Genomic DNA, 15,997 nt, shown 5'->3' on the forward strand with positions numbered 1-15,997 from the left:
GATTTCCCTTTATGGGATCCTCAGTTCTCGAGCATATTTTCCCAGTTCTTCTCATGATAACGCGTTTCTCCTGTTACTCCAAGTTTCGTAAGGAATCGAAGCGCTAGCATGGGTCGACGATCACAGTACACAGCCTGGTACACTGCATCCTCTCTGCAAGCGTTCCTTGGGTTCGAGTTGAGCTGACGTAACTCACAGCCAAACATGTCAAGATCGTCATTTGAAATGCGAGTATAGGCTTGATGTCAGACAGATATAGCGTTACCCTTCTAACACTGTCTCCAATAGGTGACTCGAGTAGCCTGCCCTGCTCAAACTGCACCAAGTCTCAGAGAGAATGCAAAGCCGGATCATTCTTCCTATTTCGCCCAGGCATCAAGTCCAAGACCTCCAAGACCTCCAAAACAAGAGATAAAAGTCGTCGAAATCGAAATGCAACATTGACACTTGCGGAGACTAACTCTGATACTGTAAAGACATCCTTACCTTCAGATACTGACTCGCATCCTGTGTCCACTTCATCGGGAGTTTCACGGGCTTTGGCACTGATCCAAGAACAAACATCTTTGCCAAACTCGATTGACAATGACCAAACTTACCAGAATCCGATCAATAACCCACTTAGCATCAACGAGTTTCTTTGTAGCGAGACTGATGGTACCCTGCCCAGTGGAGACTGCACTACACCGCCTTTCATAGTGAAGCCCGGTTCCCTCTATGTTGATCGTCCGGTCGCACAAGCTATTGACTACCGCGCGGCGGAGCTCTTACTCCACTTCAAGACAGTCATAGCGAAACCGTGGGTAAGACCATAAGTTAGCCCCCCCAAGCTTCTCTTTTAATCTTTAATCGTGGCTATGTAGTTCGAAGTCACAGATCCTGGGTTCACCAACGAAGCTCTTCGACGAGCCCCGAGATGTCCTCTCCTTCTCTACTCATTACTCGCTGTCTCCAGTAGCCACAAGAGTCGATTCTTGGATGACCCTGACATCGCTCAGGACTATGCGAGATATGGAGAAGAATATCACGAGAAATGCATCAGTTTGTTGCTGCCCATGCTCAATGACAGTGAAAGTATTACAGACGGTGCATTTTTAGCATGCTCTACCATCCTCCGATGGTATGAGGAGCTCAGTGGTAAGTAACTGGTACTATAAATGACCATGGCTTACCTTTTAAAGCACCTATCCACGGGAGAGATGACGCAAGACATTTGTTGGGAGGCTACGCATCAGTCACCGAGTCTTTCGAACAAGATCTGACTTGGGAGGGATTCCGAGGGGCAGCATTATGGATTCACCTGCGCCAGGATATTTTCAATGCTGTCATTAATCAGAGGGTACCCAGAACTAATGTCAAAGAATTGGAAATCGATCGCAGTTCCTCGCCCGCAGACGAGACAATTTGGGCCAAGCGGGTACTCTGTCTTGAGGCTGAGGTCGTTGAATACTGTTTGGGAGGCGAAGGATCGTCAATTCAGCAGTATAAAGCCCTCGAAGCTCGCTTGGAGGATTGGGACAGTCAGAAACCACAAACTTTCACGCCAGTCCTTTACCAAGAGCGCGATCCATCTCAAGGAGTATCATTTCCCGTTGTGTCTGTACTTTTGGATAGTTGTGGTCAGTAATCTTCGCCGGTGTGCACCAGCAGCCTCTCTGTCTCTAACCACGTATAGTATTTGGCTTGAGCCACTACTATTTCGCCATGCTCATGATGCTTGTTCACGATCCCCGCATGCCGAAAGTTGGTACTCAGTATCTAGAATGCCAGAAGGAAATCAGAGTCAGTTTGCTGGCTTCGCAGCTATAGTTCTATGACTAACTGCCTTTAGATAAGAATACTGCATTTCCTGAGATTACTGTGTGGTCTCGCCTCTTCAAGTCCGGTACCGCCTGCTAGAGGAATGACATGCCTGGCCCTTTCGCTGTGTAAGCAAATGCAGACTGAGATCTGGATCGGGGACTAATTCTGTTTGTAACAGTCGGGTCATGGATCACTGATCACGCGGAACGAGATGCGGCGATAAATGTCTTGAGGAAGGTAGACCGAGAAGATGCCTGGCCAACATCGAGTTTGCAGCGAGACTTGCAGGCTCAGTGGGAAAACAGAGACTAAGATGAGACATTTAAAGAGAGTCCAGCTGTTTAATGAAGAGCCTGCACACATACCTACCATTCATGCAAGGATACCAAGGCGTCTGGAAACTTCGTATTTACCCAGCCTACCCAGCCTACCCAGCCAAACCCCACATCTGACTCTACGTCATCGACCTTACGTGGTTTCATCCTAACAATACTAATTGTCCTACAACATACATCGACAACGGAAATACGGTAAAATGCCGTCTCTCAACAGTTGGTGGTGGCGTTTCCTCGAAAACTATGTCTATGCAGTGCCAGAACCTCTACCGCGAAAACGAACGAAGCCTATGGAGGTGCTCTGTGTAGGCCTACCCAGGTCTGCGACTGAGTCTCTTCAGACCGCGCTTTTGAAGCTTGGATACGATCACACCTACCACGGCTGGGATATCGTGTACGAGACACCCAATTACTCATCGAAATGGGTTCGCTTATGCAGAAAGAAGTCAGTCAAAACCCCTCATCACTGTGCAAAGTTACTCACATAGCGGAGATGGTTCGGCTCGCTGGATGGCAACACTACCATTACAAGAGACGAGTTTGACGAGATCCTCGGACACTCTGTAGCTGTCACAGATGCCGCTGCTTCAGTGTTTGCAGCCGAACTCATCGCCGCATACCCCGATGCGAAGGTCGTCCTCAATTACCGCAAAGATTTGGATGCGTGGCACGAGAGTGCTGTGAAGACTCTAGTGAGTGTCAATGAGAACTGGGCTCTATATTTATTGTCTTGTCTCGGGAAATTGCCGTTCTGGGGCTGGCATGTTTATGAGCGGTTTATGTGGCCAGGCCTCTTTCGGGCCTTGGACGGCAATATTGAGACAGGAATTGCGAGGAATGGCAAATGGGTTTACAAGGGTATGTAACTCACACGCGTTCGAAGACCCTCAGTGATCGTCAAGCATCACAATACTAACGAAAAAATAGAACATTGCAATATGATCCGCGGTCTCGTTCCGAAAGAAAAGCTCCTCGAATGGAATGTCGAAGACGGATGGGAACCCTTGTGCAAGTTCTTGGATAAAACAGTTCCTGATGAACCATTTCCTCACGTCAACAAAGCTTCCGGCTGGGAAAATCACGAGGCAGAAGTCACTAAACGATATCTGACGAGTGCCTTGTCAGGCGTCGCTGTCGTATCTGCAGTTGGAATTGCAACCAGCGCCATCGCATATAAGACCATGTGGTGAAAGTCTGACACCCATGAGAAAGCGAGCCTTTATGATTCGATGTCACAGTTTATATGAAGATATCTGGAAAGTTATGTGATGTATCAATTTATCCATCTCACTAGATTCGCCGAGTGAAGAAAAACGTGGAAGGCCGTTCAACAATCCGTCCCGTATGGTGGTAAAATAGCCGAAACCCCTCGAGTTGTCAAAAATTGTGACATAAACTTCATCGCTACTAAAACCTTATAAGCCATTGACAACACCCGTTTCAATATCTTCAAGAATGTCCCCACAACAACAAACTGAACCCTCAACCAGACTATACATAAAGAGACAGCTCACTCCGAAAGCCGGAGATGCTAAGCCTGTAGCCATTCAGCCGCTCCTCATGCCTCCTAGCTCCATCTCAAAAAAGCCCATGATCTGGTCAGGAGTGCAATTTGCAACCCACGCAAGGCCTTGGCGGTTGAGAACTCTGATAGATGCCGGGATTCTGCGGACCAGAAACATTCAGAAAGCCCACTGCACCTTTGTCCAGGCGGAAAATGGAATGGTCAACCAGGGTATATGTTCCTGGGACAGTCATCTTCAAGTCGACGATCGTTGACCCACCGCAAGGAACAGAAACGGTCTGAATGCCCTTTGATGGGTTGCTGGTAACGCCACCATCTCGGTACACATTCTTGAAATGCGTACCGATGATGTGGAATGAACTGGTAAGGTTTGGTCCAGCATTTCCGAAGAAGATCCGCACATCGTCACTGACATGAGCCTTGAGAGGATGATCTCTTGTCAAGGCAGACTCGCTACCGTTGAAGGCAACGACTTGAGGTTCTTCACGAAGACCGTTGGGGTATGAGAACTCGACTATTTCGGATCGTCGGCCGTCATCATCAACCTCTGGTGGTTCATGGTAGAACTCGCTCTGCATAACATAATACTCTTTATCCACGGGTGGTAGATCATTGCCTTCTGGCTGCACGTACATGAGACCGTACATGCCGTTGGCAATGTGAACAGGAACAGGCGCGGCAGCACAATGGTAGACGTAGAGGCCGGGGTAAAGAAGCTTGAAGCGACCGACCTTGGTTTCGCCCTCTTCAGCGGTAGTAACAGCGGCACCACCACCAGGGCCAGTAAATGCGTGGCAGTCGATATTGTGAGGATTACCTGCAGGGTCTTTGTTTGTGAGGCTCAGCTCCACGACATCTCCGACTTTGGCACGAATAAAAGGGCCAGGGACAGTGCCGTTGAAAGTCCACTGTTCGTACTTATACTGGCTGGTCAACTGTGCTAACTTAGTTGTAGTCACCAGTGGAACTCTGACAAGAGCTGGATGGTCTCTTGCGATAGATGGAGGTACATTTGGCGCAGTCGTGAGGATAGCGTCTTCTTTAGGGAGCTTTGAGATCAGTAATGTTTCGTCGTCAACTGTCTCAAAGATCTTGTGCTTATGATCTCCTCCGATAGCAGGCACCATGGCTATGGATGCCTGGGATGGTCAGCTATACCCGAGCCTGAGTCAGTGATGCAACTTACCTCATCATCGACGCAGCATGAAAGAGGCTTCTCCTGATAGGCAGTGGTTTGTTCGTCTTCACAACATCCAACAGGTTTCTCTTGGATCACCTCTGGCTTCTCGTCCACGCAGTGTGCACATTTTGGCTTCTCTGGCACTAGGCCCAGCTTCACTGGCTGGGGGCCTCGTTGGTAAAGATAATAACTGAAAGCAAGCCCTGTGGATACAGCCAATGCTGGAGCGAGACGAGTATGGCTGACTCGACTGTTGGTCCTAGTGTTGGGCGAAAAGGATCTGGCTCCGATCACCGGACCCCGCTTGGTTGGAAGTGAGAGGTTTCTGACAAAAGCCGTAGACGCAGCAGCTCTACTGGCAATTGGAAGGATTTGACTGGTTACTGGAGCAAGGGTCCAGCATGTTGTCAGAATGCGAGACATGGTGAAATAGGATAAAATGGAAGTAGTTGCAAATATTGGATAATTGTTAGGTCAGGTTTTCTAGACCCAAGCAGTAGGCACATCCGGTCGATCTTTATACTACCATTAGCAGGCCATGATATGGCTCAATAAATAGTACTAGAGCGCGGAGATCTATGTTTGAGTGCTTGGTAATATGACAGCTGTTACTGACGCATGATGGGACGGACATGGTTTAGTGGTTGACCTCGAGATACATAGCCGTGATCACCGGCGAACCCGAAATGATCACCTGAAAACGTCAACTTGCATATCTCAATACTGAGCCGAGCACTTAACTCCCTATAAAACCAGTTCTTAATAAATAGGTAGAGACTTATTCTTTGCTAAATAAATGTCCCTTCTTTGACCACACTGCCAAGACAAATGCTGTGATGCCTAAGACGAAATATTGAAATTTCAGGGCGGTTAGGGCTAAGCTAGTAGATGTTCAACTAAGAAGGACAAAACTAGGAGATTTCTCGGCTTCACAAGAAGCAAGACCACATGTCTTGTGAAGTGGAATGCCTTTCGGTCAGATCATACGTATCATATCATCATGAGAATAGCGCATCTCCGCGGCTCGACGCTTCACCCTCCAAGTCGAACTACGACCAAAATGGCACCCAATCAACAGCCCTCGTCTTACCTCTGAGAACAGAATACGAAAATTTACAACCCCTCGCAAACTTGGTCTGTTAAGTGCGGTCCGAATCTATCTATTATTATTTATCTGTCGGCCTTGTTTTTATTCCAAACTGGAGGCATCAACAGTGCGGTTAGAATCAATCATTCTGTCCAGAGACTTGCTGGTTGCTCTGTGGAATGGATATTCCGCCCTATTTGAGTTCATAGCACAAACTCTGGGGGCAAAAAGGTCAGTAGGCTCGTAGAGCTGGAATACCTGTGCCTCAGAGGGTAAGAAAATACCAGACCTTGATATAAGGTGTTAAAACAGGAGTTGGAAAAGGGTATCCTTAATTTATCCTAAACTTATATTAAGTTACCTAAGCCTTTTTGCCACTTAGGGTCGAGGTCCTGAGTTTTCTTTCCTCCCCTAACTGTGTACACAGATGTATCGGAGGCGCATTATTTGGTTACTAAGGACTCATGAGCAAGTAAAGTAATGATTCCTCGTTGATGGACGAGTGGGTTAAGGCACTCTAGCTAAAGGATGTATAGCTGGTTTCTCAATAGACCCTGCACATGCTTCTATTCGAACCCTAAGTCTACCGCTGCCATGAAGACCCCTGGGACGTTGCCCTAAACCATCTCGCATAGGCTTGTAGCTGAACTGAAATCTGGATTGCTTCGAGAGACGCAAAATCCTTGATTGAATTCGCTAGGCACAAATAATTTCAGATCGCTCAAAGAAGCAAGATAAATGTTTGGCGAGATTGTCATTCATATCCCCATTTGTATGTCTATTCGGCCTCCAGAGCCAAGCGGTTGTATCAAGTCTATGTAGTTACGATGAACTTTTATGGAAAATCGTAAGCAAGCCCATGGCCATATTCAGTGGGATCTTATTTGCTCAACATTTTGCTTGTCACCAAAACCAGGTGTGCCACCAAGTGAGCCAAAAATATCACCGATATAATTCTGAGCAGGGATTCCAGCCTCGAATCTGGTGGACCACTCCTCCAAGATCCCCTCAATTACCTTCAGAGCAGTAAGATAAAGGTTGCGAGTAGATGGCCCCAAACCACCTTTGTCCATAACGAAAGGAAGTTGATGGGGTTGATCCTCATGTCCTCTGTCGAAGTTGGAAGCAGATCGAATCAGGAGGATTCGGGAAAAGTCAACCTTCCCTTGGAGTGCTGCGTTCAAGAGACCAGCCAGAAGGGCATTATCCTCCTGGGCTGTCATTGTGTACTCTCCTTGTCCTGAAGTATAGACCTTTGCAACTTTCTCCATAGCCTCGGAGATTCTATGACCATGCCAGAAGGTATTGGAAGACAGAACATCTCCCTCAAGAACAGTTGGGTCCAGAGCCGCTGCGTCAAAAACACCACCAGGAGAGTTCTTCCATAAAGCCCGATGCTCAGCAGCCTTTGGTGAGTCTGTAAGCGCAACAGTCCTGGCTACGGAAAGAGCATAGTCTCTCAAGTTTGCATTAAGCTCGAATACTTCAGAGCCATGCACGATACCGGGAAACTGGTCAGGCCTGTCTGCTCCCATAGGAACAAACCCTGACCCCCATTCCTCGGGGACTTCTCTCGCATCAAACTCAAGCTGCGTGTCAACCTGAATGGCGTATTTGGCAAAGGCAACCGATCCAATAGTAGCTCGCTTGGGATTAACGCCTGCAATACCGGTCAGGACAAAGTATGACTTTGTGAGGTCGAAGAGTGGCGATGTCAGGAGAGCACTGATCGATAAAGATGCGTTGATAACTACTTCGGGTCAGAGAAAGGCTTTTGAAGGGAGTTGAATTCTTACGGGCAGTTCCGACTACCAAAAGTGCGACTTCGCCAGTCTCTGTGACATGGATATCTTCGTATCCTCTAGCCGAGCCCGGAACGCGCACTTTACGAGGGAACTGAAGAGCACTCTCAGGAGAAAGCCAATTCCTTGATTCTTCGTAGAACTTGTCGCCGTTAGTTCGATGTTATTACAACAACTGAGTTGTACCTACCATAGCGATAAGCAAGATTTTGGGCGATATTTTAGCGTCTGCTGGCTGCTGGGCCTGGGCCCCCTGCGCAGCTGAGTTCTGTGCACTCATGATGTTTCGTATTGATAGGTATAGTCACGGGTGGCCTTGAGTCTGCTCCTGAAGTTTGGAAGGATTTCTTGAGGCAATAAGTTGATAGAAGACAAAATGACCTCATTTGAGCCTGGGCGGGGTCGAGATGGCGTGATCAGCGCAACTAGCATTTGGGCTCCCTTATGATCCATTTTCGCTACCAGCCGAGGCTCACGATCCTCTCGTGTCCATCGCCTCAGTTCTTTCAAAGTGAGATTTGAGCAGATGATGGAATTGAAGGTTTCACAAAATCTTGAATCCGAAACTCATTTACCAGAGCCAGTACCATACCCCAACAATGAAACCAACGGGCAGAGCCAGTTTCGTAATATAAATCATCTGCTCCCTTTGCTTCTGTGACCGAATGCGCATTTGTTCTTCATAAAACCGCTTTGCTTCCGCAGCAAGCCTCTCTGAGTCGGCAGCTATATCTTCGCCTGACCTGTTACGCATTCTTTCGATCATGGCCAACACGTCGGCTTCCGAAGTTTGTTCATTTCTATCGCTTATCTGTTGTACCGGTGCTGTATGCCCGGTGTTCTCATTTCGTGACATTGTGTCGAACTGGTGGCCTTGGTCGTGGAGGAAGCGTTGGGGTTGGCGGCGGTATTGGCAGAGTATTAGATATCTCTCTGATAGCTATTTACTTGTGTAGAAATGCAAAGTTCTGTCATCTGGCACAAATTTACTTATTCTATAGTGATCATGTCTGCCTAGGCTTCAGCCAAGGCAGATTTGTGATTGTGCAATCAGCCTCAATCTTAGGTGGCTTGGCCTGTCTCACGCTGCAGCCTCAGATACTACACTCCTGACTATGCTCTTCGTCTATGAATATTCCATGTTTCCTGCTCCGTTTCCTGAACCATTTCCCTGGTGTCTGAAGAGATTGGAGATCAAACGCTACCCTCAGTCTCGGAATCGGAATTGACCGCCGGTTCTCGGCCGAGCCGAGCCGTGGCTATGACTGTTGGTTTGGGCGAATGAACGTGCAGTTCTGTCAGCTTCAATTACAGCCGTGCCCATGAAGAGCTTAAGTGCGTAAGTGGGAGCTGCTTATGCACATACTGGTTTGGCTAGCGTGCAGGGGAGTTGTATCATGGTAATGGAAAGTCAAAAAGAGTTGATCATGCTAAATGCTTTCACTTTCAACCTCATGCGATGAAAGCCCGCAGTTGAATATAAGAGATGAGATGTATTATTCCTAATTTCGAGCCATGTCTAGATCTATAACACTGTAAACCAATCAACCCTGGTTTTGGGGATAAGGATGAAGCAAGGGTTTACCCATGATCCCCTTTATACCTTCTTTCGTCCAAAGAAGTCCATAACCTCCAAGCTGCCATGATCAGAGACATAAACTCGCTTGTCTCCATCTGTGATATTGATCGTTACCATCCCAGCATATCTTGTATACCGAGTCTCCCACTCCTGACTAGTAGTCGGGTAAGGAAAAGACGCAATCACCTTCTGCTGCCCATCAAAGCGAACCTGCGCAAAGTTATCGCCTGTTGACTTGACAAGGTAGATACAATCAGAGCTGGTCGGCTTGCCTGTGTCTGGCTGCGCGATCTTGACTCCCTCCAAGCAAACAAGTTGGTTGTCGCTCACATCCACCAGGACCTCATTCTCACGCACGACGAAGAGTAGAGGCACTTCTCTGCCCCCACAATCTTGGCGGAACCGCACTGATGCGGACACTATAGAGAGCCCGCCGACATCAGCGCGTCCCCAGAGCCAGTTATCCAGGATGGTCTCCATAGGGACATTGCCCCAGTTGTGGTCATGGTGGGCATTGCCTTCAACCTTGGTCTTGGTGCCGTTGGCGGTGACCTCTCCGGTCAGTTGGCCACCAGGGACAGCTACGAACCATGAGAAGTGACGACCCTCCATGTCCCATCGACCTGAGCCCGGTCGATGGGATGGAGTATTTCTCTTGATCACCACGTCGAAACCAAATCCTTCCATCTCATCAGGGTCGACAAAGATGTGATACTTGCTGAGGCCATTGATACTGCGGAAGTAATTCTTGCGATACTGGAGATCACACCGATCTTTTGCCACAACGATCTCGGAAGGGAGATTTCCAATACGCTTATGCAAGTCACAAAGCTTCTTGCCATCCTTGGCGATGTTCAGATCAATGAGTCCAGTCTTGGGACCGTCTCCTTCTGTTATATAGAAGAAGGGCACCTGCCGGAACCAGCCGTCTTGAAGATGTGTATCGGCGTACCACCACTCCCACTCTCCACTTTCGACACCGAGACTGCGTAGGCCGTCTTCCTAGCTCGCAGGTTGAGATCTGTCTAAACCGAGATTTTGCAAGCTCTGGTCATCAGTGAGAAGGCGTCCGAGTGCGGATTCTGTCATTGGTAGGTATGTTTGTTTCGAGTCTATTGGAAACTCTGCAGTGATTGAAGGGAAAGATATGTTCAGGATTGAGTTGATTGATGGTAAGAATGCATGTTGGCTTACCCTTTGGCATTTATATATCGTCGTATCCAGCTGCGATTCATCGTTATTCAGACTTTTCTGACTTGCCTAGTGCTTTCGCGTATGACAACCGTATGATTTTGGATGCCATCATGTCACCAATATCAGAACATAGCAAATAGATTATTAGCTATCAGTTACACGTGTTGATTTAAGCTTTTGATAGCTAAGATACCGGGCTGTCTTGTCGTTCCGCAGCTTCCGCGAAGCCCATAATCAGGTGCTGGCAACAAAACGCGCCAACCTTCTGCCACTGATATTGGTTTGCAAGAGCCATATCTAGTCATTCTTGGTACCCGATTGTTAGTAGCTTATGCTTCCCCTCCCAGTAGCCAGTATACGTTTCAGACGGGAGAAATTTCGAGTCTCGGAATTGCAAGAGATCTAGTGGAGTTTTCGGCCGAACCGAGCCGTGGCTATGGCTGCCATTCTAGCCTGCGCGGAGGTCCAACTCCATAGGAGTATTCATATAAATTCAAATCAGAGGCTGTGATCAAAAGAAATATTCAAAGAAATCAGAAAATTGCTTGCGGTGGGGATAATAGAATACTGTAGGTACTGGTTGACATGAGAGCGGGGTTGGATTGATAACGACGATATGACTCCTTGACTGCGTAAGCGGGGCTCGGTGATCAATGAATTGCCTCAACTTTCGAGATCCCCAACTAACGACTCAGCTCTCTACAGAAATTATTCTCGAATCACATAGCGATCATGTCTTCAGAACAACTCAGCGCTGGCTCACTCTTCAGCCTCGATGGCCTTGTCGCGGTCGTGACAGGCGGAGGTTCAGGTCAGTGAGCCCCTCAAAGCACGGATCACAACTGATCGTATTACAGGCATCGGCCTCATGTTCGTCAAGGCGTTGCTCCTAAACGGTGCCGCAAAGGTCTACATCGCTGGTAGAAGGAAGGAAAAACTAGACGAAGTCACCAGCTCATTGGGTGACAAGGTCGTTGGGGTCCAGTGCGACGTCACCTCCAAGTCAGATCTGCAGAACATGGTCTCTCAGATTGAGAAGGACACTGGGTACGTCAACCTGTTGGTGTGCAACTCTGGTATCGGAGGACCCCAAGTCAAGCCAATCACTCCCGAAACAACCTTGGAAGAATGGGCCAAGTCCAACTTTGACACTGATTTCGGTGACTATGTCAACACGTTCGCCATCAATACCGCGTCGGTTTGGTTCACCAGCATGGCCTTTCTCCCACTTTTGAAGAAGGGCAACGAGAAGGGAAATGTCGAGCAGACTTCACAAGTTATCGTTACTAGCTCCATCGCCGCATTCAACAAGAAAGCCCCCGGCGGTTGGGCATACGGGCAGTCCAAGGCTGGAGCTGTTCTAGCAGCCAAGCAGCTTGCCGTTGCCCTTCCCCAGTGGAACATCAGAGCCAACTGCATAGCTCCTGGATGTGAGTCAATTCATCGATCAGTCAAAAGGTGGCATTCTAACGTTGCACAGTATTCCCCAGCGAAATGTCAGAGCCTATCGTCAAGATGTACACCGATGAGTCGGGACAGCCTGGTGCCGTGCCAACCTCAATGGCACCACTACGAAGAATGGGAGATGAGAAGGATATGTCGGGAACCTTCCTCTATCTTGCATCTCGAGCGGGCGGATATTGTAATGGCACAGTTATAGTCGTCGATGGCGGTCGCTTGAGTAACTTTCCGACCACGAATTAGGACAAGGTCTTGGATCGCAGGACAAGATACATTAAATGTAAAGTTCCGATAGCTTTTGTGTTGTTGTTACACGAATCTCAAAGTATTATGTGCATGTCTAAGAGTCTTCCAGCCAGCCCTGGGATCGTTAGAATTGGGACCTCATTCAGGCTAGGGTTTCTTACAATACTGCGCCGATCACTCTTTAAGATGGAGGATATACTGGTACCTCTATCCTCAAGCTGGAGATTCGTCATCGCGCTATGTCTCCATTGGTAATTGCCGAGATCTCACATGAAAAAGATCGAGGGGGCTGGTAGGTTGGTACCCGAAGTGCCGTTCGGTCAAGTAGGGCTTCACCTCCAGTCACAGCAAAATTACTCATTTGAGACTGGTGAAACTGGCCTGCAATGACTGCATGATTATCACATTCGATAAGCCATTGAAGGTTCAATTATATGGCGGCTTGATAGGCTCATGCATCGTATTCACGATACACCGCATTCCAAGCCACCCTGGTTGCTGCCTTGAGGGATCTGCTAGCTGTGAATCCTCAAACGCTGTCTAAGGAACCATTGGCTCGTTAGCGGGGGGTCGCTGAGGTGAGACTGAGCTGGCGGGAGGCCCTCTTTAGCGGAGACGGAGGGATGACAGAAAGCCTGGAACTGAAAGCAGCGAATTTATGTGAAAACGAGCCATTTCTTTTCTGACACCCATGCGACGCTTGGGCACTTCGCCACAACTCTCAGCGGCATTGCTGCCTGTAGTCCTACGGGGAGTACAGGGGTTTCTGTGCAACAGGGCACGGGAAGTGACTCAGCCCGGCAAGACATCTTGGCAATCAATCTTCGTACCGAATTCACGATGATAATGCATGCAGGCATGTGTGAGCTGCCTGATTAGGCCAGAGGCCTTTGGATGTGCATTTTGTTATAAGACACATTCATCTCCAGGTCTCAACAGCATCATATACATTCACACCAACTCCAATCATATCTCCTTCATTCACAATGGCACGTACTGCACAAACAAGGGCCAAGCGTGGCGGCCGTCGCAACACCACAAACAACACGCGCAACACACGCAATCACAAAGAGAATGATCTCGAATACATGGCTCTCAAGCAAGAGGCAGAGCGACGCGAGCGCATCCTCGCTGACCGACGCCGAACTGCTGCCAAATGGCGACCCAAGATTCCAGAAGTCCGAAAGGTCAACTTCGAGAACTTCAAGAACAGATTCCAAGACATCGATGAGCCTGATTATGCCATTGACGTTCTGATGTCGGGTACTGGTACCCAGGCTCAGATCCGTCGCGAGCATGGTCTTCGTCGACGTGAGGAGATGGCTCGTCTCCGTCAGAAGTACATGTACTACCCTGGCGGCGGTGTTATTGAGACACCTCATCGTAAGACCGACGCCTATGAGAGGGCTCGTCGCGAGAGGGATAGCCAGCCATCTTCCGACTCTGAGATCCAGCGCATTCGTATCCAGTCCCAGCCCATCTTGGGCCATTTGACAGCTCTTATGAACGACACCGAGAAGCGATCGTCTCCCCGAACATTCATGCGACCCTTCAAGACTCTAGTCCACTTCCAACCCAAGATGCGAGAGATCCTTGCGACTCTTGAAGACAAGTGGGCTGACTTCGAGGACATTGGCAGCGAAAGCTCCGAGGTTGTCGATGTCGCTGAAGAGACTGAGGCAGAGGTTGTTGATGAGGAGGAGGCTGCTGAAGATGGTGATGATGCCGCTTCTCAAACATCTGAGGCTTCAAGCATTGAGTCGGTTGACTCCGACGCCGATGAAGACTACGATAATTTGATGGACAGTCCCGAGGCGCTGCGCGACATGCGATGCTACGTTGACTTTGTCGACAAGGAAGTGCTTCCTCTTTACAACCGCTTCGAGGGCTCAACCGCCGACCGCGTCAAGTTCGACGATCTCTGGTCTCTCTTCCGCGTCGGCGATCTCATCTATATGCCTGCATCTGGCGAGACAGGCGGCCGTTACCACGAGATCTGGCGCGTCTACAAGGTCCGAAGCCCCGAGCCCGAGACATCCTATCCCACCTCTGGCTGGGACTTCTTCGCAGATGAGCAGCAGATCGACGAGAACTCCAAGTTCAAGATCTCCGCTTACTACATCGATCATGATGGCAACACCTTTGGCGCCGTCCGACGCAAATTCGAGATTGAGTCGTTCATTGGAGAGCGATCAATTGACTCCCTCGAGGCCTTCCCCATCCGATACCGCCACGACTACAAGCAGCTTCTCAGCTCGATGCAAGACCAGGGCCGCAAGTTCATCAACTACTTGGATGACCGCCACCAGCAGTACAGCGCCTGGACCTTGACAAGGAACCCTCCCTCTCATCGCACCGAGCCTGAGGAGGAGATCCTCGACAACGAGGACTACGAGAAGATGCGACACCCTGAGTTCGTTGAGAGTGATGTCATCGTCGATCTGACAGAGGCTTACCAGAAGATGCCTGACTGGCGTCCGCGATTCCATCAGCTCACGATCAACAAGTCTTCACGATGCGAGATCAAAGACGACGAGATGCCTATCCAGCATTGGTTCAACGGCACCCGCCAGAACCTGGCATACTCCCAGAACGAGATCATCCAGCACGCCGATGGTGTCGAGGCCCGTCAGCGAAGAGATAACCTTGCGGTTGACGCTTTCCTCCGCGTTCGCGTTAAGGGCAGCCGAACCTTTGAGACCAACACCAAGGCTTTGGAGCTTCGTGATGAAGACCTTGTTCTTCTTCCTAAGCGTATGTTCGCTTATGCTCTTCGTGAGCGTCGCTTCTTGCCAATCGATCTCAACGTTCTCAAGCCCGTGCGACGCGAGCCTGGTGTCTTTGAGAACCTCCGCATCCAGAGCGACTACAAGGATGTTGTGCGCGGACTTGTCATGTCGCACTTCCAACGAAAGGTCCTTGAGCGCAAGTACGCTGATGCCGCGACCGAGGGACCTAGCCAGGATCTGATCCAGGGCAAGGGCCGTGGTCTTGTTGTGCTTCTGCATGGTGTTCCTGGTGTCGGAAAGACTGCCACTGCAGAGGCTGTCGCTATGGAGAACCGCAAGCCGCTGTTTGTCATCACTTGTGGCGATCTCGGTCTTACACCCCATGAGGTGGAGTCTTCGCTGAAGAACGTCTTCCGCCTCGCTCATCTCTGGGACTGTGTTCTTCTGCTTGACGAGGCGGATGTGTTCCTCTCTCAACGATCCAAGCAGGACATGAAGCGTAACGCCCTTGTCTCCGTCTTCCTCCGCGTTCTTGAGTACTACAACGGTCTTCTCTTCCTGACTACCAACCGAGTCGGCACAATCGACGAGGCCTTCAAGTCTCGTATCCACCTCTCCCTGTACTACCCTCCTTTGGACAAGACTCAGACACGCGACATCTTCCGCCTCAACATCGGCAAGCTCAAGCAGATTGAGGCCGAGCGCCACCGCATGACCGGGGAACCCGCTCTCGTCATTAAAGAGAACGAGATCATCGACTTTGCCGCCAAGCACTACGAAGAGCTCGCTCGATCAACTGGATGTTGGAACGGCCGACAAATCCGAAGCGCATTCCAGATCGCCTCGAGTCTCGCCATCCACAATTACGCCAACCAAGCCGAGGCAGCTCGATCTCGCGGTCAGAGCCCTCCTGCGGCGCCCGTTTTAGACAGGACTTGGTTTGAGAAGGTTCAGATGTCGACGCAGAGCTTTGACCGGCACATGAAGAAGGAGGCCGGTAGCTATGATTCTGAGATGCCGATGCGAAGCACATTCCAGGAGAGCAAGTTTGACTAA

At 49.4% G+C, this 15,997-nt stretch overlaps 7 protein-coding genes; 4 read left to right on the plus strand and 3 right to left on the minus strand.

The window, feature by feature from the left end:
• Positions 1–108: 108 nt before the first annotated feature.
• On the plus strand, positions 109–2,115 carry FFUJ_10755 (related to ARCA protein; the record flags this gene model as incomplete). XM_023569575.1 has 7 exons in its annotated part: positions 109–170; positions 302–803; positions 864–1,137; positions 1,182–1,619; positions 1,676–1,782; positions 1,832–1,928; positions 1,982–2,115. 7 exons carry the CDS (start codon positions 109–111, stop codon positions 2,113–2,115), a joined length of 1,614 nt encoding a protein of 537 aa, XP_023436771.1.
• Positions 2,116–2,338: 223 nt separating this feature from the next.
• Positions 2,339–3,328, plus strand: FFUJ_10756 (uncharacterized protein; the record flags this gene model as incomplete). XM_023569576.1 has 3 exons in its annotated part: positions 2,339–2,583; positions 2,632–2,996; positions 3,066–3,328. The coding sequence occupies 3 exons, from the start codon at positions 2,339–2,341 to the stop codon at positions 3,326–3,328; spliced, it is 873 nt and encodes a 290-aa protein (XP_023436772.1).
• A 409-nt stretch (positions 3,329–3,737) lies between these two features.
• On the minus strand, positions 3,738–5,266 carry FFUJ_10757 (related to multicopper oxidase; the record flags this gene model as incomplete). XM_023569577.1 has 2 exons in its annotated part: positions 3,738–4,802; positions 4,850–5,266. 2 exons carry the CDS (start codon positions 5,264–5,266, stop codon positions 3,738–3,740), a joined length of 1,482 nt encoding a protein of 493 aa, XP_023436773.1.
• A 1,533-nt stretch (positions 5,267–6,799) lies between these two features.
• On the minus strand, positions 6,800–8,012 carry FFUJ_10758 (probable purine nucleoside permease; the record flags this gene model as incomplete). XM_023569578.1 has 3 exons in its annotated part: positions 6,800–7,680; positions 7,727–7,874; positions 7,923–8,012. The coding sequence occupies 3 exons, from the start codon at positions 8,010–8,012 to the stop codon at positions 6,800–6,802; spliced, it is 1,119 nt and encodes a 372-aa protein (XP_023436774.1).
• Positions 8,013–9,329: 1,317 nt separating this feature from the next.
• FFUJ_10759 (uncharacterized protein) lies at positions 9,330–10,546 on the minus strand (the record flags this gene model as incomplete). XM_023569579.1 has 2 exons in its annotated part: positions 9,330–10,296; positions 10,506–10,546. The coding sequence occupies 2 exons, from the start codon at positions 10,544–10,546 to the stop codon at positions 9,330–9,332; spliced, it is 1,008 nt and encodes a 335-aa protein (XP_023436775.1).
• Positions 10,547–11,237: 691 nt separating this feature from the next.
• FFUJ_10760 (related to gluconate 5-dehydrogenase) lies at positions 11,238–12,209 on the plus strand (the record flags this gene model as incomplete). XM_023569580.1 has 3 exons in its annotated part: positions 11,238–11,316; positions 11,363–11,935; positions 11,986–12,209. The coding sequence occupies 3 exons, from the start codon at positions 11,238–11,240 to the stop codon at positions 12,207–12,209; spliced, it is 876 nt and encodes a 291-aa protein (XP_023436776.1).
• Positions 12,210–13,198: 989 nt separating this feature from the next.
• FFUJ_10761 (related to TOB3 (member of AAA-ATPase family)) lies at positions 13,199–15,997 on the plus strand (the record flags this gene model as incomplete). The annotated part of the gene is made up of 1 exon (XM_023569581.1): positions 13,199–15,997. The coding sequence occupies one exon, from the start codon at positions 13,199–13,201 to the stop codon at positions 15,995–15,997; it is 2,799 nt and encodes a 932-aa protein (XP_023436777.1).

Source organism: Fusarium fujikuroi, chromosome FFUJ_chr10, assembly GCF_900079805.1.
Source record: "Fusarium fujikuroi IMI 58289 draft genome, chromosome FFUJ_chr10".
In the NCBI taxonomy this organism is placed as follows: domain Eukaryota; kingdom Fungi; phylum Ascomycota; class Sordariomycetes; order Hypocreales; family Nectriaceae; genus Fusarium; species Fusarium fujikuroi.